At 38.8% G+C, this 24,167-nt stretch overlaps 1 protein-coding gene and 1 non-coding gene across 3 annotated transcripts; both read left to right on the top strand.

The window, feature by feature from the left end:
• The first annotated feature begins 503 nt into the window (after positions 1-503).
• Positions 504-24,136, top strand: MTFR1 (mitochondrial fission regulator 1). 2 transcript variants are annotated; one of them, XM_057380320.1, is made up of 8 exons: positions 504-547; positions 6,860-7,002; positions 10,235-10,333; positions 15,484-15,602; positions 18,689-18,930; positions 20,679-20,931; positions 21,037-21,205; positions 22,800-24,136. In XM_057380320.1, the coding sequence occupies exons 2-8, from the start codon at positions 6,937-6,939 to the stop codon at positions 22,857-22,859; spliced, it is 1,008 nt and encodes a 335-aa protein (XP_057236303.1). In that variant the 5' UTR covers positions 504-547; positions 6,860-6,936; the 3' UTR covers positions 22,860-24,136. The 2 variants fall into 2 exon arrangements, with proteins under 2 accessions (XP_057236303.1, XP_057236302.1); XM_057380319.1 differs by having other exon boundaries at positions 513-576.
• On the top strand, positions 12,818-12,890 carry TRNAV-AAC (transfer RNA valine (anticodon AAC)). The gene has a single exon. It is a non-coding gene; the product is annotated as a tRNA-Val (tRNA).
• Positions 24,137-24,167: the final 31 nt, after the last annotated feature.

The following is a 24,167-nucleotide window of genomic DNA, read 5'->3' as shown; positions in this document are numbered from 1 at the left end:
CCAAGCTATGACGGAATACCACCATGKCAACCAGACCACGGAAAGGAGTGCCACATCCAGTCTTTACTTAAACATCTCCAAGGACGGGGACTCCACCACCTCCCTGGGCAGCCCATTCCAAAGTTTAACCACCCTTTCTGTGAACAAATCCCTCCCGATATTCAACCTAAACCTCCTGTGGCACAGCCTGAGGCTGTRTCCTTTTGTCCCGTTCGCTAGTTGCCTGGAAGATGACACCGAGGCCCACGTGGCCACGGCACAGGAACGGCACCGGAACCGAAACTGCCCGTGGCCATTGCGCTGCCGGGACCGCGCGCTTATTGGATGGCCCCAATCACGTGATCTCTTACGCAGGGAGTGGGCGGGGCTGGACGGCTCCCCCGCCCCCTGCCGGCTCGGCGCCTGCCGGGTATCGCCCCGCCCCCGCCAGCGCGCGCCATGTCCCGCCTCCCCTCCCGCCGCCGCCCCTCCGATTGGTCGGTTTGGCGCCGAGGCGGCCGCSGATTGGCTGTCGGGGGAGGGTCGCGAGCGGCCGCGCGAGCAGCGGGTGAGGCAGCGCGGCGGTCGGGGCGGCGGGTGAGGCGAGGCGGGGGCGGCGGTGGCGGKGGCAGCCCGCGGTTCTCCCCTTCCCCCTGGGCAGCCCCTTCCCCCTGGGCAGCCCCACTTGGCGCGGCCGATCCCGGGCGGGGGGCGGCGTGGGAGGCGAAGCTTTGCTGAAAGTGGGTACAGGCCGCTCGGGGCGGCCCCGCTCTCCCCAGGCAGGGCCGTCCCCTTTCCCGGACCTGTCCCGGGTAGGGCATGTACCGGCCAGGAGTGTGGAAGCGCCTCGGGGTGCTGGGCCGAAGCTTTTGTTCCTGCAGAGAAACTGCTCTGATGGAAGGGTGACAGGTCATGGGAAATAGTGTAAATAAAAGATCATCTGGAGATAATATGAAGGGGTTTGAGGGAAGTTTTTTAAGGAGGCTTTAAAATACAGAGTTGRCGTATAAGAAGGAAAATGAGCCTTAAGGGGCATGGTGCTTTTATTTCTGTTTTCTGTAAGTCTACGTTGCCTGCTCTGTGCMCCTTTAGTGATACTGCTGCCGTGCTCAGGTTCTTCTGTGGTGATCATAAATAAATAACTCGCTTGKTGTGTGTTTTCTCTTTGTTTAACGAGCTGTTGAAATTTCAAATATTGAGCGTGAGTTGAGTTTGAATGCTGAAATCAATCGTAGTGCATTGATCTCTGCCTGACAGCGTCAGGAGTACTTCATTAACATTTACGTGCCTGGCTGCTCTGCCTTCTCGTGAAGAAAAGATTTACAAAGATTAAATTAATAGAAATTATGTCTTCTGATTCCCACTGGCTTTACCTAGGTGATAAAAATGAGACAGCTGAGTTATCTGCAGGTCAGCTCTAAAAGTTCTTAGTTGTTGCTGAATCCAGACAAAGCGCTTCGTAGGGGTCGCTATCTAAAAAATKATTGCTGTGTGTAGGAACTGGACATTTTTACACAGAGAGATATGTGGCAGAAAAGTCGGGCTTTTAAAATGCTTTTTTAGGCACACACACCATTTTGTTAGTACGACTTACCTGGTGTTGTCTCAAAAGACTGACATTCACAGCAGCTGGTGGGGATGTCTGTCTGTCTGGCAGGGAAGTGTAGGTGTTTGGTTGTGTCTGTATCAGGCAATACCTCGTGGTTTATAGATGTTGAAGGGTTTCACTTACCTCTCAGTGGTATCAKAGTGCAGTGTGCAGGTATAATAACTTCAGAGCAAAGGCTTTTGATTAAACTAGTGCTGAAACATAGGTATTTTTTTTCTCTGTCCTTAGTTGGCAAGATAGGATAACATGAGTGAAATTTGATTAATAGGGTTTTGCACGTTCAGGTAAATATGATGGGGCTATATTTTCAAGCAAGCTTTAGCAACTTCTTTTGCATGTATTTATGATTTTCAGTTCCTGCAATTCACATCATTACTAGCTTACATTGTGCCTATAGTATTCACTGACTTCTCTCTCTCTCTTCGCATCTTTCCAGACAAGTGTTTCTGTAAGTACGGGATGCTTCATTATTTGTAGCTTCGACACCAAAAAACAGACCTCTGTTTCTGGCTATGGGACCTCTGCCAAATGCATACTTACTTTACATATAGCGATCTGTGGCAATTTGGGGACAGTCTGGTGCTTTATCAGAATATTTTTCCTGCCCATTTGGCTGTTGTGATAATGGGGTTTTTTTTTGCTTTATCTTCATTTTTTTTACTTTTTTAATAATGTTTCCTTATGGATGTAATTTTATTAGATGAACTTGGGTCATGTGTCAATCTAAGAGACTGAGGAGATAGGCATGCCCTAGTTCTTTGCTAAAATAAGGAGGAGCCTGGTATTTTTGCATTTGTTTTTTTAATGTGGTCGGTATTCCTTTTGAACCTATACTTCTTTGAAAATTTTATACTTCTTTATGCTATACCTTTTCAATGTAGAGGCTCCACCTTCCGTTTTTCAGATTTCATGCCTTTGTTTATTCTTTGTTAAGGCTAATCTGCTCCATCAATCCAATTAAGTCATTCTCTTTTATGTCTTAAGTGAAAGAAACCTCCTTCAGTAAGAAAAATACGAATATAATATTTCTTTTTAAGAGAAAGAACTTGTACAGAGGTCCCTTTCAAGATAAAATAAATACAACATTGGGAAATACACACAGAAGAATTTAAATTTAAAAGCAGCTGCATCTGATTTCTCTTTCTTTTAATCTTTTGTGTGCAGGACTCATTAGAAAGCCTGGCAAAGGGCTTCTGTTCATATTTACTGGATATTATGCCTTATGTGTACAGACTCCAGGGCCTTTATATTTATTTAATGAACTTTTTGTAGTTTATAAGTGGTTTTATCTGTCAGCTTTGTAGACGTGATATTTGATATGGGATTAATGAATGAAGCCTGCAAAAGTGTTGGGAAAAGTAGGGGCAAATGAGCTCAAGGACGCTACCCAATGTAGACTTCCTCATTTCTAAACCAAGAAATTCCACCATATTTCCATATCAGTAAGAAAGTTCTTCAGCATTGCTAATTTCTGGGTTTCATTGAAATGAACCTTTGAAATTCCAATCCCTTCATGCTTTATGCAGTGAAATATAATTCTTTATGTTACTGCTCTTTGGACCTTGGTGTCTTGTCTATGACTGCTACTTATCCTYGTAATAGTTTTGCTGAGGCAGAGCAGAAAGACTATTTTTAATAACAGTATTACTGTCACCCAGGAGTAATTGTAGTAGTTCTTATTGTAGTAATTCAGTTGTTTGAAATTATTTGGTAATTAAACTATTTTTACTGTAGGTAGCACCAAAGAGACAGAGGATAAACACCACTAAAATCAATATTTTTAAAAGAGGTATTATTCTGCTTATTGAAAGCAATAAACATTCAATTCCTGCTTCTGAAATCGGCATGTATACAGAGCATGATAGAAGAATTTGCTAATGCTTTCATTCTTGCTGTCCAATAGTTTCTTTTGGAATGAACCCTGTCTGTTCTTGGCATATAAACCAGTTGTGCAATAGCTGAGTTTTGTGAAGAAGGTACAGTGCAACATAGTCTGAAAGAAATAAGYATGAAGTTTGCCTGGGATAATTGTGTAAAAATTATAGTAATTTAAAAATAACAAACTGATACAAGCATTTTCCCTTTAGAGGACAGATTAGCTGGAGGTTGTTCAAACATGAGGAATAAACTAAGGAAACTAATTCAGGAACTGGGTGCTACTCTGCACTGTTACAGACTGATTTCAGTCACTTTCTTCTGCAAAAGTGGACAGGTCATTGATGAGAGCAAGGTGTTGTCCCTGATCCCAGTGTCAGGAACTTTTAAGTATTTAAGCTGCAGAGGAAACAATGTGAACTATAAATATTCATTTTACTGAAGTAGTTTTTTGGTTGAATTAATGCTCTTTTGTGTTCAGTCATCGAAGTCTTGGAACCTGCAATTATAAAGGGTCACCTTAATGTTTTAGGGCAGGATAAGTGTTTTGGACTCTTCCCAATGCTTTGTGTCATCATGCTCCTTTTATTCCTGGGTCTTTTGAATCACTTTGAGCAAGTTTCTGAAATTAATCACCAATATTTCAGAAACTGCCTTGGCAAGTTTCTGAACTTTGCAAGGTACAATCCACTAGATACTGTTGTCCTGAGTGCTTATAAGTTTTTAGYATTGCCTGTAATCCATTATAACACCTGTCTGTCTTAGCTGTCATTATGAAGTGAAAACACCCAATACATACTGATTATCCATTTCACCCATTGCTTTCTTGCCTTTCTTGTTGCTGTGGTTGTCTCTTTTGTCTCTTTTCGTCTCTTACTGCTAATACATGTAGGACTTTTTATATGCCTATAAGATAGAACCCATTTTGTACCTTGCCTTTTTTAGCTTACTACTTCATATTTAATTATTCTGTCATCCTTGTATTAGGCTACTTTTTTTTCTACATCTGGTTTTGTGCCTTTAATTGGTTATCTTGTCAGTTTTTGTGTTGTTCTTTTACCTGTTTGCCTTTAAGTTTCCTAAAGTCATGGAAACTTTCTAAACCTGCTCTGATTGCCTCGGAGGCGTTCTAACACTCTCTTTTTACTTCTGTCCAAATTGCCTCTGTTTTTAAAGACTTGGGCCTCACCGTTGATCAGTAACAAAATCATGCATTTTCTTCTTTGCCTGAATGAAAACATGATTCTGACTTCTTATGACTTGTCTGAAAGACCAGTGTATCAGGATATAATAATTTTTAGCCCTGTCGCCTGCCTTTCTCAGCCAGCCCTGGTTTTGCAGTTGCTCAGCAATATTCTGCCTTTTTTTTCTTCTGTTTGAATTTGTCTTGATATAGCTTTCGTGTTTCTTCCTTTGATTTCCACACTGCATGTTGAACAAGTCTGGACTTTGGAATGAGGTGGAGTATTATCAAATGTAATCACACCTTTGGAACAGGATTCCCCTTTTAAAGCAGCATTCTTCTTTTTTTTTATGTCACTGCATGGCTACAGTGCCAGATATGATGTCAAATCCAATGTGGGGCATGTAGRAAGACTTTTGTTCTTCCTGTTTTAAAAACACAGCAATACAATGAGATCAAAGAGCCATACAATCCATACAGGAGATKTAAGGGGAGAGTAACAGATGCCTAAAAGGAACAATAGATTGCGTAGATGGTACTGCTTTTCTAATAGACTTCTCCAGCTTTCCCTAAAGAAGTCAGTGACTTACTCATTTACCGTGAATGCCTGTAGCTTGTATTCATGGCTGTTTGATAGCTAGCCCATTATTTTTCCCTATTGTTGTTTTTTTTTATAACAGTTGCAGTTTCCATTCTAATCTCATGGTGTAGGTTAGTAGTTTCTTCCAAGTCTAGTCACAAACAAAAGAAAATCCTGTGATGATGAGAAACTAATATCAACTATTTTTTTAAGCCTGTCTTCAAAAAGTTAACTGTAGAATTGTCCTGTTTCTGCCAAGTTTCCACAAGAAGTAGGTTATTACTAAGGAACTGTAAACCATTAAAAAAAATCCGTTATGGAAACAATGATGGTTTAACTGTASGGCTTGTGAGCAATTCCAAACAGCATAGCTTTTCCATCTCATGACTTTCAAACTTCCCAAGTACTTGTTTCCTTGCAGCTACATTGCTTTAGTCATCCTGTGTGTATACAGAGTGGCTTCTGCAACACTATTGTTCATRCCACAAATATGTTGCTCAGGGTGGTTCAACAGAGTGTTGTTTCCAGCCTTGTAGGCAAAACAAACATAAACCTAARCCTATGGCTTCCTTGCCTGGTTTTGGTGGCATACACTTCTCAGCAGCATCCAAGTTATGACTGATGTACCACAAGTTAACAAAAAATTACACTATTTTCACTAGAGGAGCAATGAAATCATCTTGATTTAATTGAATGGAAGTGTATATAAGTAGACAAAATTTGAAATCTGTCTATAAACTGCTTGAATATTTTCAGGTCCCACATCTATAGTATTTCCTGTAATTTTTTTCGCATTAGTCATTTTTCCATGTTTYCTTTCTCTCTTTAGTTGTAGAAAAAAGGAGGGAACAACAAAGCTGTCAGAGAATGTGAGTCAAAAGAGGTGACCAGCTTTCTGCAGTCTGTTCCTGCATAGAAATGAGTTTCAGATATGAGTATGGCACTTCAATCTTAGTGCTAATCCCCATCTGCAGACGTTCYATAGGGCTTGATGCTCACTTAGAGTTGTTGAACGCCATCATCTGTCCAAGCTCAAGAGAGCAGTCATTTCCACAACTTTTTTAATTGTTAACTTTTCAACCGCTTGGATTTCTTTCCAGTCCCTAAAGGGRTCTATGAGAGAKCTGGAGATGGACTTTTTACATGGCATGTAGTGATAGGACAAGGGGCAATGGCTTTTATACTGGGAGAGGATAAGTGTGGATTAAACACGTACTGCCATGAGGGTGCCGATGCACTGAAACAGGTTGCCCAAAGAAATTGCAGATGCCCCATCCCTGGAAGTTTTCATGGCCTGACTGAATGGGGCACTGTGCAACCTGTTCTACTGGAACGTATCCCTGCACATGGCAGGGGTGTTGGAACTGGATGATTTTTAGGCTCCCTTCCAACTCAAACTGTTCTATGATTCTATWAGAATGACATTTCTAAAAAGTCTTTGTTACCTGTATTAAGTAGATGTATTCTGAACACATTTGCTTTGCAGTACAAGAAGTGGTATCATCTAATATGTATTGTATCTAAAGCTTGTTTTTTTAGGAATGCTTATAGCAGTTTGTAGTTGTAATGTAGCAGTTTACTTCTGTGTATGTTCCACAACATGCATCTAAAATTYTTGCGTGTCTCATTTCAGAACTACTATGGAACCTTGGCAGCCTTGTAAGTCTGGAAGGCTTAAATCCAAGTTCAGAAAGGCCTTTTCCAGTCCAGATGATCTGCTGGCTGAAGCGTTTAATTAGGATGGCTTTTGAACAAATTGGATTGAACATGGAATCAGTAAGTGTTTCAAACTTCCTTTATCTCTTTATCTCTTTATCTTTTCAGAAAATAAAGTATAGAGAGCACTTCACRTATTTTAGTTAGTGCTTAGACTTGAAGTATACTCAATACTGGGATGATTCTACATTGCTGAAAAGGCATGGAGTTTATGACTTGGACACTGAAATATTGAGTAATAAATGTGTTAAAAGTACTACACAGTTCCTTGTGGTTCCAATAAACTGTTTACTTTGTAAACACTGCTTTTCATRCTGGGCTTCCGTGTGTGTTTTGAAGCTGAAGGAGAATTTCATCTTATTTTTAACAGTAATTAAAAAAATAATCTTATTTCTTGTTCTTACCTTGTAGATACAAAAAGCCCCATGAAACTGAGATGATTAAAACTGTTTTATATTTACCTCTTCTGTGCCCTAGTTACCTCTTATGGGGGTGTTACAGTGCCTGAGAGCAATACAGCTGTGTTCTTTACTGGGTAAACAGAATAGGCCTGCATATTGGAGGAGAATATATAGAGAGTTTTCTTTGAATGCTCAGCAGAGAGAGGCAGAGAGCTGCTACACATCAACTGCTTTGTTACTGGGACATTTAGGAAGCTATTTGGGGTGCAAATGTTGACCTCAGTGCAGTAATCCCTGCAATTTTTTAAAATATTTTAATGTTTTAATAATGGGAAAATCCTCAACAGCTATACATGGTATTTAGTCGGTAGTATTGTGGTAGAAGCTTTTGTCAATCTTGGGACTCTGTGAGGAGCAAAATACTTACAGATTGTAAATTAAAATTGACAACAAGCATCTGTATTTTAAGATCTTATTTTAACTTCGATCTGAGATTGCACATAACTTTGAAAATTCAAAGTATAAGAATATATTGCATTACCACACTGTGTTAATTCAGCCATTTCAGCCTAAATAGGGAGAGGAACAAGTTTTTAATCTGTTCCCTCCCATTCTCTATTTGTATCAAGCTTGTGATAATGCAGTTACATTTCCAAATGTCAGCTGTTCTGGACAACAGTAAAACACTGATGCAATAGGAGTGTGTGACTAAGTAGCATTTTGCAGACTTGCTCTGCCAGTGCTTCAAGTCAACAAGAAGTTGTGTGAACTTGGTTAGAGCAGTGTTGAGACATCAGCTCAGCTGAGTARAGAACTGACTTTACTTGCATCCCTTGTGGCACAGTTTGCATGGAGTTTTCTGAAGATATTGTCCTGGCATATCTTCAATTACCAAAACTGAGTCACTTAGACTTTTGTTGCACCAAGCCACTGTTGCTGAGAAGCCCCAAGGGCATTTGGAAACCAAGTATTTTTGAGTATCTGGGTGTTAGTTGAAAACTTGTCTGTGGTCTGAGCAGTATGTAAACAAGTTTTGCTGCTTGTTCACTTGTTCAAAATGCATTGCAGTTGCGTTGGTAATAGAGCATGTAGTCTAGACTCTCTTGCTCTTGTAGAAGTACTTCTGCAAATAATTAAGCCTTCCTTTGACTGGTATTGTTTGTTCCAATGCCACATCACTTTGAGTCTCTTGCCAATAGTTCTGCTTCAGACATCAGAATCAGCTGTGAATAATGAGACTCTATTACTGTGGTGCTGTTTAGTCAGTGACTTTTTCTTGAAGGCCGCTGATTGACCTGCATTTGCTCAGACATGTAAACAAACAATGTGATAGGCACAAATATGAGGTCTTTGTTGAGGCAATCAAAATGCAGCATCAATAGACTACTCTGCATTGAAAAATTTCTCTTCCGCTTAGCAGTGTATTAAGCAAGAGAATGTATTTTTTTCTGGAATGGAAAAAAGGTAGATCTGAGTGAATTAATGTCAAAGTTGCAGCTCTGATGTGAGGATGTTGTGTATTTAGTCAAAATTTTTACATTCCAGTAAAGCCAGAGGAAGCAAGGATGGAAATTGGACCTACGCAAAATGTTTGTGTGAAGTTTGTGACATAATCTGGAGATTAAAACCATGGRACATAAACTTTCCTTTTTAATAGAACCTTCAACATCTAAGAATAGTGATCTTTGCTTAGTAGACCAAAATGTTCGGCTGTGTGTTATGAAACTCCCACAGCACCTCTACAGTCATCATACAGGCAATATTGTCACAATAGCCTGGATTTTTTCTGTTTTCTTCRTTGGGCAACCTTCTAACAGGATGTCAAGTTTGCTTGAAGCKACTGTCCTTTAAAARCTAAGGTCTGGCTGGTAAATYCATATTTACAGCTATAATTAAACAYTGGCCAAGTTTTTAAAATTACCATACAGTGTTCTAGTTGTTTACTAATAATGTACCCTTCCTTAGAGTCTTGTCATTATTATTTTATGTGTTTGCATTGTTGCCTTTCCCTGTGCTGAAATCTTTCCTACTTTGGAGCCTTTGCTTTTSTYCTGGCTCATTTTGTAGTATTCTCCGAGGATTAAACTTCCATTTTATTTGATTTTGTARAGCTATGGTAAATATTAAATACAACCAAAAAAAGCTAATTTAATCCCAGTTGAAACAACATAGTTGAAACAACAGAGGAAATCTAAATTGCCATAGAAACAGTTCTAATGAAGCCAGGTGTGTTGACCTTCTAGGGGCAGTTTTCGCCATGTGAATCTATTTTTTTGGGGCAGGGGATAAAGTTTCTTTCTTACAATATTTCATTTCTTTTTTTCCTTTTTATTTCCTTTGCTCTTTAATTTTGTAATTACACTTCCAGGTTTATTGTAGCTGATACTTATTTTCATTAAGAATGGTCGGCAGTATTCCTGTTTTAGAAGAGCTCTTAATTAAAAAAGAAAAATATTTGAGAAATTAAAAATTACGTAATGTTTTGGATTTGTAATGATTGAGTGGCTTTTCTTGAAACCCTGTAWAGTGAGGTGTGTGACTGAATGTAAGTTCTTTATTGTCTTGAAAATTGGAATATTGTGTTTTTTAAGATACTTTCAGCTGTTGAATTCTCCTGCATTACCCGATTTATTGCTTTGAATTTGCATGTATTGCAAAGGCTGTCTTGACCTGAAGCAGCCATATCTACGTAGTAATAATGATGTATAATATATTTGTGCCAGTTTGGGCAGAGAATGTAAGGAGCTCACTGAGACAGAATTCAGTGTATAACATTATATTMTACTCTAGCATGAAAGGAATGACTAAATACCTTTAGCACAAGCATAGTATGGAAATATGAAGCAAAAATCAACTTCCTAACTGCTGGCTTCTTTATTCTTCCCATCCAGATGCTTTGGTCAGGCAAGCCTTATGGTTCATCTCGAAGTATCGTAAGAAAAATTGGGAGTAACCTGTCTCTTATACAGTGTCCAAGAGTTCACTTTCAGGTAGGTGTTCTCAACAGAATAGATGTTTCACTGTACTGATAAAGGATTTGCTCATRTCTAGAAGGTTTGTAAAAGCAGAATAAGGTAAACTGGACATAGGAGAATYAGCCTACTTAAGTTCTTTCTGCTTCCAGTTCAGATTATTTCCAAACAGGGAAATTGAAAAAATATATATTCATAAAAGAAAAATGATTGTAACTTACTTCTATAAACAGTACTTGTAAGCTAGGCTTAAGAGGTATGTAAAGATGAACAGTGTTAAAAATACTTGGGAAAATAAACAGCTTTGTCAGAAATTTAAAAATGAGTAACAAGGTAACATGAGTATCCTGTTTGCTTTTGTTTAAAATACGAGGTTAGCACTGTATAGGTGAAAAGAGTGGGTAAAGAGCAAGTGTAAAAGTTTAAAGWAGAGAAAACCCAGGCTTTCTATAAAGAATCTTTCAGGAGCAGATGGGAAAGTGGAAGCTGTTACACATAATCTTTTCAACTCTGGTGTTAGGGGTAGGGGGTGGGTATAGAATTGGAGAAATTTCGTGTTTGAAGTTCAAGCTGAGAGAGRAATGTTTCGTGGGCTGAGCAAGGGTGGGGAGTGTAAAGATGAATGGAGGGAATCAGCTAAGATAACGTAATTTCCACGACTGATTTTTTTAATGTTTAAATTAATTTCTTTATCCTAAATGAAATGTATGAACAATATTTAGACTTGAAAATACAGTAGCAAAACCAGATAGTTCAGATGACCATAGAAGCCTTGTTGGTGTGATAGTAAAAGCCATGCTAACATTTTGCCTCTCTTAAAAAATTACTTTGAAAAACCCGGGAAGCAGCCATCTCCCATTTCTAGTGGCTTGCTGAAATTAAAAAATAAAGGGAGGTGGGGTTTTGTGCAGGTGAGGACAACAAATGGCATGCTGGATTTAAACTTTTCAAAATATAATTATTAGTTGTTCTGCCAGCAGTAAGGYTCCCTGTGCTTCAGATTTGAAAGGCTGTGAAGTCCTCTTATAATGTATCTGATTTTCTGTGCTCTAACGGCCATACAGGGAAAGGTGATGCTCATTTGCAGATAGTTAGCCAAATACTGACTTCTGTTAATATGGTACATAAAAGAAGACATTTCTGGTTTATGTTCTTCCAAGGACCTGTAAGATGTACCTGGGGAATCTGTTCCTGATTATTTTTTATGTTTAAGCAAATAAATAAATAAATACATAAATATGTTTTGGTCTGAATTCTGTTAACATAATATTTRCCTTTTATTTCTCTTGAAGAGATATTCAGTCAGCTTTGTGTGTACACTAGGTATAAACCTATTCACCTTCTATTAGATGAAAGGAAAGGAACCTAAAAATAGAGGCACAGTTATGAGAGTTAATTTAATTAGAAGTAAGAATTTCAAAATTTTAGCCTTGAAACAATTAAAATTTATATGGTTTGTGCAGACTCTGAACTATTTTAATSTATAAAYTGCTGAACATGCTAAGTGTGATGCTAACATGTCTTTTGTGTCTTTATCTCAGCATTAAGATTCAGTACTCATCTCGATCGTTCTYGTACTGTTGCAACTGACACTTTCCTATAGCTGTCTCTTCCTCTTTCTTTCTTGCCAGCTTTAGCTCTATTATGAAAGGACCATGAACTGAACTTTGCTGTAAGTCWCTTTATTTAAAAAAGCAGATCAAATCTTACTTGCATCATATGAGGGTGCACGTATGTAATCAGTATTTCTAACCCTAGAGCAGCAGCCTTTCCATGGGTCTTCATTTTCCTTATGATAAATGGATGAGACACATTGAAAGAACATCTCTGTAATGTTSATACTTATTTTCTAGCATGCTTTTGTTCAGCTAGTCTTTAAAAAAAAGAATAGTAGCCTAACATCTTGATGTTTGAGGCCTMCTGACTGTTGCATCTATCTCTGTGGATCTTGCCATAGTCGACATTTAAATTGACTGCTAAATGTTAAAATGCTGCTTACATACTCAGTAAGAGGTGGCAAAACTTATGTACCCTATGTACTCTATATGGCATGAAAAAAGTTCATATAGATTTTTTGCATGTCATATTTYTAAGATTTGTTTGTAGTCTTGAGGAGCAAATAAAATTAAACATACCAATATAGCCTAGGTAGATTCAACCAAACCTGCAGTAGTGTCTCTCAAAATAGTATCCTTCAGCTACAGCACCTGTGTTTTAGTCCTTCTCCTGTCTGTCTGATGGATATCTGATAACTCAGTAGAAACCTCCTAATAAATTGGTGTGCATGTAACAAACATCTGAATTTACTGGGCTAAGTTGAAAAATCAAAGCATGTTTGTCTTACTGGAAGTATTTCCAATTATTTAATACATAACTGTATTGTGAAGTTGAAACATGAGGTTTTTATTCTGTCCTCAAGTGTATAAAAATATCTGTTCCAGTTTTCACTTTCTGAAGCAAACAAAAGAGCAGGGAACCTGCCCTGCCTTGCTGCCAAGCAGCGTTTCCGTAGTGTAGTGGTTATCACATTCGCCTAACACGCGAAAGGTCCCCGGTTCGAAACCGGGCGGAAACACTGGCAAGGCTGGTGATTGCTTTTGTGTCCCGTCCAACTCGAAGGGCCAAAACAGTAGAGTGTGTGTAATCTTCAGAAATCCATGATGGGCCTGCAGCCCACAGGTGTGTGTCCATGTGTGCAGCAYACGTGTGCACTAAGGTTGGCAAACAGCCTGTGAAGGAAGAAGTGGGGCAACTGCGTAGTTTCCAGAGAAAGAAAATCAGGCTATAGCACTGATTTGTTCAATTCCAGCCATCCAGTAGAACTGGGCTGCTGTTTTCAGCACTTCRTTCTCCATTTTAGGTGCTGGCAGAGCAGTTCAGGTTTTCTTCAGCTGGGATTGACTGGAGGAATATGGTAGTCACAGTGGTGCTTACAAGCAGGGGAAGGTTTTAAGARATGGGTGTTGGCTTTTCACCTTTAAATGAAAGTAAAAGTCTTGCATTAATTTGAAATTCAAATTCCACTACTGTGAAGGCTTTGTTGTTTTTAGGGATAAAGAAAAGAAACATCTGTATATGGGGTAACAAGCAGATTCTGTTTATATATAAATATGAATAAAGAAAGTAAGAAGAAACTTGTATGACAATATAACAGAAGGCTTATTTATCTCATGATGCAGGAATCCTGGCAGTGGTAAATAYATTCCTTACTGTTGATTTAGAAAATTATTTTTGATTCAATTATGTGTAGTGCCTTTATTTAAAAGTGGTCTCAGTCTTTTAATGGTAATATTATTGCCAGGAAAATATGTATTATCTGCAAGAAGTGSCTAATGTATTACGGATTGTTTTAATTGTCAGTAACATTAGTATGAACGCTGTGGTCCTGACAATTTATGTTCATTTTTAAAAAGAAAAATGCCAAGGAAACCTCAAACAGCAAAAGTCCTAACATGCAATACAGTATTCTCTAGACTGCTTTAAAGAGAGGCGGACTGTAATGGCATTAGGCACAACTGTTAATGTGATAAACATATTACCATCTGTGCTGATGCTACCTGGAAAAAACCCTGTTGTTTCCAAATGATCTGGTGGTGCCAATACACACTCCTGGGAGCTGTGATAAAGACTCTCATACAAGTTGTGACAGTGTGAGGTGAAGACAACTAATCTCAATTTCTAAGGCTGTTTGCAACAGCTCCTGGGGAAAAAAAAAGCCCCAAACCCACAACTTCTCAATTCCTGAGACTTGTGTATCAGAGGCTACAAGTAAAATGTGTGGATGTTCTTCTGAAATGGTTTCACCTCATCCAGACTACAGTCCTACTGTGCTAGATCTGCAACAAATTCAGATYAATGCTAACATTTCATAGTAGTTTGCTCTTCCAGACTGGGATTGCCTTGAAAACTGACCTAAGTGCTAATGGGGTGGATGCAGGCTGTCCTCACAGACTGGCACCTACTGCCACCATCTTTATCAGTATTCCCAGCTTCTCTGCCACTGCTGACCACAGGCAGCACTTAAACAGCTGCAAAAACTYGTGCAGATTTRGCTGTGGATTTGTTTGWAGTGTCAGGTTAACAGCTGGACTYGRTGATCTTGGAGGGCTTTTCCRACCTTAACGGTTCTGTGATTCTGTGGAATACAAGCAAAAGAGGGGGCAAGTTGCTTTGGATATATGTAACTCAAGGTGAAAGACTGAGCAGATCAGATTACTGTAAGTTGTTTTAGTAGCTTTTATCTGCTGAGATACTGAGCCCAGGCTGCTCAGGAGTCCAGTGACTGAACACATGCCCCCATCTGACCTGGGGAAGCAGCCAGTATTTCAAAATAGGTTTGAAACCCTTTTGTTGAGTTGTGACCATGGAACAAGTATTGATAGTCCAAACAATATTTCAAATCACCATTCTGGTCACAACTGGAAATCAAAGAAAGGTCCCAGTCTCTGGAGCCTCTTTGCTCACCTTTGGTTTCGAACACCTGTAAAGCTAATGGCCAGAACCATGATGGAAAATGGTCCATTTGTTTGGCATGTTGTAAATAAGATTGTTAGCAGATAGGGTGTAATGYTATGATTACATCCTACCTCTCACTCAAAGATTACTGAGTTGGTAGAATTGTCTTTTTGCTTGGTTTTGGGGCTGCTTTGCTTGTTTGCTTTTCTTTTCCCCCTGTGCAATGTACTTCTTGTACAGAAATTTGGGAAGTTGCAGGGAAAAGGAAACTTTGGCAGAATTTCACTTTAAAAATAATCTTAAACAGAGCAAAAGACTTGAGAAGTTCTGGCAGCCTTCATATCTGRCCATTAATGTAATTTAAAAACATAGTATTTAAGTTAGTATAGCAAACTGTAAGAATGTTGATGTTTGTCTTTAAGGTAACAATTTGCATTGGCTTTTTAGAGCTCATTAGCATCATGTGATAGCGCACGTAGTGAGCCATGAACTTCTGCAAAGTGTTCAGCAGAATGGATTGAATAGTTTGAAATCAGTGAAATGGTTCTGGACAGAGCACAGAACAGAAATAAATGTTTCAAGTCTACAGATGTGTTTTTTGCATGTATGTGTTAATAGCACATGTAGCTTTGGTAGAAGTATTGGGCAACATAAATGTGATTTGGACTGGGAATATTGACTCTAAAATCTTCAATCTTGTCTTTAAAATTTAGCTTATTTCTCATGTCACGGAAGGAAATAGTCCTACTCAACTTAAAGCAGAGGCAGTGGCCTCCTTTGCAGATGTGGGATGGATTGCTAAAGAAGAAGGTGAAGTCTCTACAAGGCTCAGGTATGTTTCTGAAATCTTCTCTCTGAACTTCCCACTGATAACCACACTTATCTCCAGTGAGAATCTACTGTGCCTTACAATTAACAGAGAACACTTGAATGCTGGAAGAAGGGAGAAGAGACAGAGGTAGGGTCTGGAAAAGAAATGGTAGAGATTAGACTAATAGGAGGATTGTGAAAGCAAGACTGGTTTGAAAACATACAGAAGATTGGCTGTATACAAGAAAGATTCTGGATTTTATTTATTTGTGTATTGCAAAGAACTGCACACAATAGCTTTATGTAATGACAATGTGTGCTGTGCTGTGGCACAGTGGCTAACAGTGATTCTCCAGTTCTCGTGAGATTGTCATTACCATGGGGCAGGGAACTGTACAGCTTCCTCATTAGCAGCAATTGTCATTCTGGCAATCCAGTAATTGGCACGTTGTTTTTCACCTTTCTGGTTAAGGCTCTGCAGTCTGRTAAGTACAATTAAAAAATTGTGGTTTGTGTTTAATCTTCATAACAAAAACTGGCAGGGAAGCATGTAAGCACCTGTGTCCAGAATGATGGGATGTTGTGTTGGACCAAGGGTTCCAGCAAGTGACAGCACTGTCACTGTATGAAACAGGTTGGCTGAAGAGATGAAGTTCTCTGTTCTGTCATACTCAGATTGCTTYTCAGACTATCCAGAAGCAAAAGTACAGTTCTGTAGTACAAAGGTTTATCTTCTGAACAAACTAATCTTTAAGAGAAGAGCAATCTTTCAKATTGTTGGCTTCAGAGATTACRGGAGGATACTGTTCTTAATTTGAAAGCATAGAATAGGTYAGTAATGACCTAGATGCCCTCCAACATGACTTGCTACAGTGAAGCTTTGCATTACACTCTGGCACCGCCACATTAATTTCACAAACTCAGAGGGGAGTCAYRGAAATCARCACTTRTTTGAGAAAYACTATGCCTGAAATCTATTTGATACAAAGGAAATTAACTGTCCAATACYACTTTTGTTTGCACAGAAACATTTCATTTAAGGATTGAACTGTAAAGCTATTATGTCTAATGGAGACAACAGGGAGAATGGCTCTTTGGTGCTTCAAAGAGCCTATTACAAAAGATGCAGGACTGTATATTTGCTGAAACGTCTGCATGGGAAGGGGGAGCGAGGACAGATGGATGTGGGATGGGACTAAAATAATCCTGCAGATACATAGTGACCTTAAGGCAAACAGCTTATGATGKAGCACGGTAAGCAAATTACTTAGCAAATATGAGTATTTCAGTGTGCACTGTTTATTACGTCTGTGCACARTATTAGTAGTGGAGCTGGTATGCATTAGGTGTTTTCCAGGCATTTGAAATTCTCTGTTTCGACARGATCACATAGGTGTTACTGTTAAATATTTATTCACGGTATAATTCAGTAAACAATCTTGCAGATACGTTTTTTTCTGTGAATAGTTTTATAGAGGAAGCAACTAAATGACAAATCATTTTTCCTCTACCCCTAGTCAGAGCAGTTGTGACAACTCAGGCATATTTTTCCACAGTGATAGATTCCAGTCAAGATGTCTCCTTAAAACACTGTTCCTGCTCTGAGCAGAAAATACCCTTTGTTATTTCACTATTCTGCTCCTTTAAAGAGTTTCTAGAGGGCAGGTTTTAAGGAGTGAAGGGACCACTGGCACCTTCCACCTTAYTTAGGGAGAGCAGGGAGGTGGCTGCTGTAGGAGGTATCCTGTTCTCAGCTTTAGTTGCTCTCTGTTCCTGTCCAGTTAACGACACCTAAATTTTATCATCCTTGGTAATATTCAATTCTCCTTGATCAAATTTCTGCATGTTGTGCTGATGATTTTTKTCAGTGTTATAGAAGACTGTGTATCTGATCCTGGTTTGAGGTGGTCAGAGCACAGGGCTCATKTTAGCCTTAGATCTTGGCTCTTGCTTTAGATCTAGCATGATTGCAGATCTAATATGATGAGCACCCATAGTAGCTTAATCCATGCATCCAGAGTGAGGGGACACTTGGGCTGTGTCTGGGGCCATTCTACCCATTACAAAAMGTCCCTTTACCAGCCCCTATTCTCACTCTTGTGTTTAAATAAACACTGGAATACTGGCATGCCCGACAAGTTTGGGGATTGATGTTAAGGAGGATTCAGGAGTTAAGTATGAGTCATATTTTGCATTTTAATGTTYATGATAATTGTCATCAGTCTTTATCAATTCTGCTTACAGAATCATAGAATAGTTGCATTGAAAGGGCCCTTTAAAAGCCCCCTGCAATGAGCAGGGACATCTTTAATTCAGTCAGGTTGCTCAGCTATTTGGGATAAATGGTTTTTAAATGCTGGTGTCTTTGTAAGTGTTTGTCTGACTTGTTTGAGTAGATGCTTAGTGATGCCTCAATGTTTAACATGATTTGAGTTTTGACTGGTGTTAAGGGAAGGCAACAGAGTTACATTTTTTTGTGAGAAGTGGAGGGATGCTCATGGTCTCTTTAAATCTGTATGAAGTTTTCTTCTTTATGGTTCTAATTATTGTTTAGAAAACTAAATATAAGACCTTTTTGCATTTACTTACAGCAGTCTGTGCATTCCTAAGCTTTTTCATGTACTCCATATTTCCCAATGCTGCTAAAATTGGGGATTGTGCATTCAGAGTCCAAAAAGTACCAAAAAAAATCTTGTGGAACTAAGAAACTCTTCCTTCTTCAAAGGAATCAAGTGCAAATGGCTAGTTGCAGTCCATAGGGGAAAAACGGTAACATTTAAGGGAAGACAGATTTTAATTCAAATAAAATATGCAATAGGTTTGAGGCAGAGAAATAGTTTGGTATAAGGGGGAATGTGTTCCTTTTTTTCTTCTGAAATCAAGGATTCTACAAAACGCTGTCTGGGGGAAGAGACAAAACAGCTCATGATGCAAACAGAAAGGRTGTGAAGTTCTTATTTACTTCGAGCTATTTAAGGTCTTGATGGAACTGATCTGTTTGAAGTTAGGTCTTCCACTTGTATCCCTGGTTAGGTAATGTAGRTAATGTTGCTTTAGTTTTTATCTATTTCAAAGCCTTGAAAATATGTTGTGATTTTTTTGTTACAGGTCAGAAGTTTGTTCAAGAGCAACCCAGCCTCTTTCAGGTGAACCACATGATSCCAGGAAGTCGCCACACAGAGAGATGTCCTTGCAAAGCCTGTCAGAAGAGGGACCAGTGCCCAGGAGCGCAGTGATGGCAAATGAAGAAGCACTGCAGAAGATCAGTGCTCTAGAAAATGAACTGGCCACTTTAAGAGCACAAATAGCCAAAATTGTAACCTTGCAAGAACAGCAGAACTTGACAACAGGTAGTAAATTTGGTGCATTCTCAGCAAAAATTAGTTAATGAATGTGTCCCTTTTATAATGAATACTGTGCTAATTCTTTTTTGTGAGCTACTGCAACACCAAGCCCTTCTCCATATTGTTTTGGTTAGTTTGGCACACTAACCAAGGGGTACAGTATAGGTCTTGAAGACAAGTGACTTGCCAGATTTTCTGTATTTTTWAGTATTCCTAAAGCCTTCATGTTTGTCTGTAAATCTGCCAGAGTTCTGAATCTGTGAATGAGTAAAGAAGTATTAAACAGCTTTCAGAGCAAAGCTCATGATAAACATGATGGCTTAAACCAAATTAAAGAATGTAACTTAATTACTAACACTGAAGTCTTTCGATTCAGTAAGGAAATAGGCTCTCTGATATCATTAAGTATTCATACAAGATGCTAATTATGCTTTTGGAATATGTAATATACATCTCAAGYAACAGAAAAGGCAATTAATTGTTTACTGCAATCATCTCTGGGACTAGACACATTGTCCATATGGAACCAAAAATGGTGCACTGTTTCTGGTAGTAAACAGAGTAACTCTTCCTGAATTTCTTTCTCTTTCCCTCACCTCTGACTCCTTTCAGTTTTAAGTCTTCAAAGATTAGCAGGAGATGTCCCTTGTTGACTACAGATGACAGGCATTCAGTTGTCACTCTTTCCTGAGGTCACTTAACAAGTACAGCTTTGCCTATGTTTGTGTATGAAATCATATTCTCATTTTTCAGATGCTCGTTTAGCTGTTAACCAGTAGCAGTTACTTTATTTTTCCTGAACTGCTTATATTCAAAACTATGTAATAGTTTTTGGGATCACCTTGTTTCACTCTTGAATTTGAGTTATAGGGGAGTGGGGGCATGTGAAATAACTACCAACTTACTTTAATTTTTTCCTCTGTTCTTTAGGGAAAGTAAATTTTTTATTTTGTCATCTTTACCTCCCTCTTCTGGTAGAACGTGATATTAACGCTGTGTATTTTCCTACAGGTACACGGAGGAGACTCCTTCATATTATTTATAAATACCTTTACACACTTTATACTCCAAGCCTCAAAACTGGTTTGATTTTTCTTTTCTTTTTTTTTAAGGTGCAATTGAGAAGAGGTTTCTTCTTTATTTGTCAGGGTATTACTGCTGTTATATTTATAACACCAATTTTTACCTAAAGCATACATGGAACTTGAAATCAAGATTGTTGTGTGATTCTCTATATTCAGACAGATGAGTAGCTGACCTAAAAATCCTCAGCCTCAGACAGCTGGAATAAACTTCAGTTTAAGCACTGTTTAAACTCTGAAATTTAAATTTTAAAATCTTTTATGGTAATTCCTTATTTGTGATGRTAAGTAGGAAGAAACAATGCTCCTGTGGCAGATGGTGACTTCCAGCTCCATACCTACTTCTGAGAAGAAAGAGAAATACGGGTAACATTAGGGGCAGAACATAACTAAAAGATGTTGTGGCKGCCATCCCATTGCAATAGACACGAATACACCTAGAATTGGACCTGAAATTTCAAAGGACACTTCTCATTCTTCAAGAAGGGTTTTTATGTGGCTTTTTAGCTGAGTCTGMTTAGGTGGTTTAGGAATAAAGAAGTTATGTGGCAATTTGAAGATGGCAGAGGAGAGGCAATTGAAGTTTCTACAGTGATTTTGTTACCTGAGCATTTGTGACATGTGAAGGRGAGTTGCAGACAAACTGACATGTAATTCATGTTTCATTTGTAGTTGGGTCAAGTCCAGTTGCTTCAGCTGCTGTCCCTGTTCCACCTCCGCCACCACCACCTCCTCCTCCGCCACCACCCCCTCCCTTGGGTCTGCAGCAGAGTAAGTCTGCAATTGATCTCATCAAAGAGAGGAAAAACAAAAAAATGAACGCTGGCCARAATGTGGCAGAAAACGGGCCAAAGAAGCCTGAAGTACCAAACATGCTAGAAATCCTCAAAGACATGAACAACGTGAAACTACGYGCAGTGAAAAGGTGATAAATATAAATATCAATGCACCAAGATTGGCATTAATGATTTGTTTTTATGACTTGAAACTTTTCGGGTGAGACAGATGCTGATGCCATTTTCTTTTCTAGATCCTCAGAAGGTACAAAATCTAAAGTGTGCGACCCTGCAGATCCTGCAACATTAATAGCAGAAGCTCTCAAAAGGAAATTTGCTTACCGATACCGCAGTGATAGCCAAGGTGAAACAGAAAAAGTGATTCCAAAGACCGAAACAAAGACACAGACTGATATAGTGCTGGTGAGTGTTGTGATTCTGAACACAACTTTGGCCTAAATTATAGTTGTGCAAACCAACGTATGTCTTTCTGCCAATATATGTAAACACTTACAAGTTAGCATCCCTATCCACAAAAACCAGTGTAGTACTGCTGATATGCCAGGACTTTTGGCAATCATAAGTTTTTAGTGTCAAGTTTTAGGATTGTGTACTGCCTTAACCATAGGTTTAAAAAGTCCTGTTACAGTTYTGTTTATTTTTTTAAGACAAAAATGTTTTCTGTTGCCACAAGTATCTGATATGCAGAAAACACCATTGCAAAGGGCTCACATCAAGTCCAGTCTGAACTGARTTTGCCTGTTACTACCAACCTTAACCATTCAGATGGTRCAGGTGAAACTTTGAAGCAAGATCYTGAAACATACCTGACATTCCTAGGAGTTCGGAAAGCAAGTTGTTCAGAATGCTTGCTGGATCTTGGTTCTTGGTATAGGGAATTTCTTCTACTAACTGAAAATGCTGAGTATATAAAAGCAGTTTCTTTAYAGCATAAGAACATAAAATGAAATTATATTTAAAGGCCACATCATGGGACAAGTTATTAATGGCTTCTAGTTAATTTCAGATTGATTTGAAATTCGTTTTTAAGCAGTGAATATTCAAAATACAAGTCTCTAGCAATGTACACTTACTTAGAAATCAGCCTGGTATAGATCAGTTTTGTTTGTAAGTAATCCTTGAAGCCTTGTGCTATGGAACCAGAGACGAAGATTAAAGAGGGTTTTTTTGTTTTTTTTTTTGTTTATTCAATTGAAAAAATACACATAAAACTCCAAAAGCTGGCTACACTGTGAATTAGGATTTAAGACACATAACATTCACAAGCCACAAATCTCGGGACTGTCGAGTACTTTAGCTAATTTTGGCCTCTAATGGTATATTTMTGTAATATTCAGGCTGTTTTTCTCAGCAAAAAGGCTAGATGTTTCCCAAGAATTAATCACATTTCCTCAGCATCTCTGGTGCAATAAGGAAAACAACATGAGTTGGCAATGTTTTATTCACACAGAATTATTTCATGACTTTCCAGTTTTGAAATTTACAGTCCACATTTTGAGGTTAAGGATCATCAAGTCCTCAAGAGCTAAAAAAATTCAAGKTTTTTTGTAAAATTGTAGAACATTGATCCATAATGAGCTAATAAAAATAAAACTTGTCYATCAGTTACTTAACAGTATCTAACTTTGTTATGGTATCTTTGTATGGCAGTTTTGAAAAGGACTTGCATAGAAAAGCAGAGTACAGTAAGAACAGAAGTWCTGTTGAACTGCTGCTGGAGCAGTTGGTTGTCAGCATGTAAAGATAACTGCATCCATCTCCTTATTTTACTATGGTGAACTGTCTCAGTCCTGCTCCAGCAGGGTGCTAGCTCCCTCCTCTGAGCGATTTCAGCTGTTGCTGACACCAGTTTATCTTGTGAAATCCACATGCAGAGAAGCAGGGTCATAAAGGAAATTATCTCTGCCCTAGTTCTGCTTTTACTACTTGGATAGGCAGTAGTTCAAGAAGGGTTCTGTTGAAAGCAATCTGAACATGTTTCTGGTTTTCTTTCCAGTTTGGACCACACATGCTGAAGTCTACAGGAAAAATGAAGACCTTAATTGAAAAATCTTAGTGTCCAGATTATTATGCAAAAGACTGTTAAACGGCTTGGTGTGAACTACTTTATGTTGCAAATAGCACTAGTACTGAGAGGTCTCTTTCTTAAAGCACAGGAAGACCCAACGTGAAATACAGAAATGAGACATTAAACATGTTTGTATGTATGTGATTTATCAGGGGGAGTAAATTGGACCATTATACTCAGGTATTAATTTMATATTCAAGCCTGGTTTTCCACTCAAGATTTATGCGATGGGTTTAGTTTATTAACACTAAGTTATATATACAACATTCTTTGTGCATAACTGACCACCTTAAAAATTTATGTATATGTTATTAATGATGGTGATACATCCTTAACTTAATACCAGTTTTATGTGAGCTCTACCTATAATTTGCACTACAATGTGTAATTTGAAATTTTCATGGTGAAGCCTTTTTTTTAAACTTAACTGTAGCAAATTTTTAGCCCAAAGAAAACCTGGAGGCACTCTRCTTCTTCTTTAAACAAGTGAAAACTTGAACCTGCTGCAGAGGTCAGCTACATTTTACATAGTAGCACATTATTTGCAAGGTTTTTTGTTTGTTTCACCTGARCTTGCAAGGGTAAGAGACTAAAACCTGCTTGCATCATCCTGTGGCCATTATAAAGAGAAAAATCATGCTCTGGGAGCCTCTGTGAATAGGCAGTTGAGGGAATTTGAAATAATAGATAGCAACAGAGTAAAATAATAAAGAGTATGTGTTAATTAGCATAAAGCAGTGTAGGTAAAAAAACAAAGGTACAAAGTACTGTGGGGTGCAAGTTGCCAAAAGCAACTCCTCTCTGCTGCTCTAAGAGATGCTCGTGGACACCTTGTCCCCAGCTGTCTTTGCTCCCTGGGTATGTTTCTGGCAGATGGGGCTTGCACAAGCCCTTGTGGCCCCAGTTTGCAGGGAAGAGAGGGGATAAGCTGTTGCCCACAATCCATTTTTCAGGKGAAGCCCTCCTGGGGCCTTCATGCAGCAGCTGTTTCCTGCCAGACCCATCACCAGAGCTGTCTCCAGCCACAGGTGTAGAAAGGTTCAAGCCAGAAGTAAAAGTCAGGCTGAAAAAAGCTGTTCAGGAACCAAGAGTGCAGTTTAGCTGCACACTGAAACAAAGCCAGGGTTTGCTCTCACCATGGATGAGCATTGAAAAAGCTCAGCCAGGGTATTTTTGATGCTCTAAGCTGATCCTGGCTACTGGGACAAGTACAACTGCCTCTGGGAGCTTCTGTTTTCTACGAAAAAACAAAAGCAACACTTTTTTAATAAAGACAACTGAATGGTTCTGACATTA

The sequence above is a fragment of the Malurus melanocephalus genome, unplaced genomic scaffold (assembly GCF_030028575.1).
Source record: "Malurus melanocephalus ecotype Western Australia unplaced genomic scaffold, MMel_1.1 scaffold_443, whole genome shotgun sequence".
NCBI lineage: Eukaryota > Metazoa > Chordata > Aves > Passeriformes > Maluridae > Malurus > Malurus melanocephalus.
Note: the sequence above shows the minus strand (reverse complement) of the source record. Positions and strands in the feature narration are given on the sequence as shown.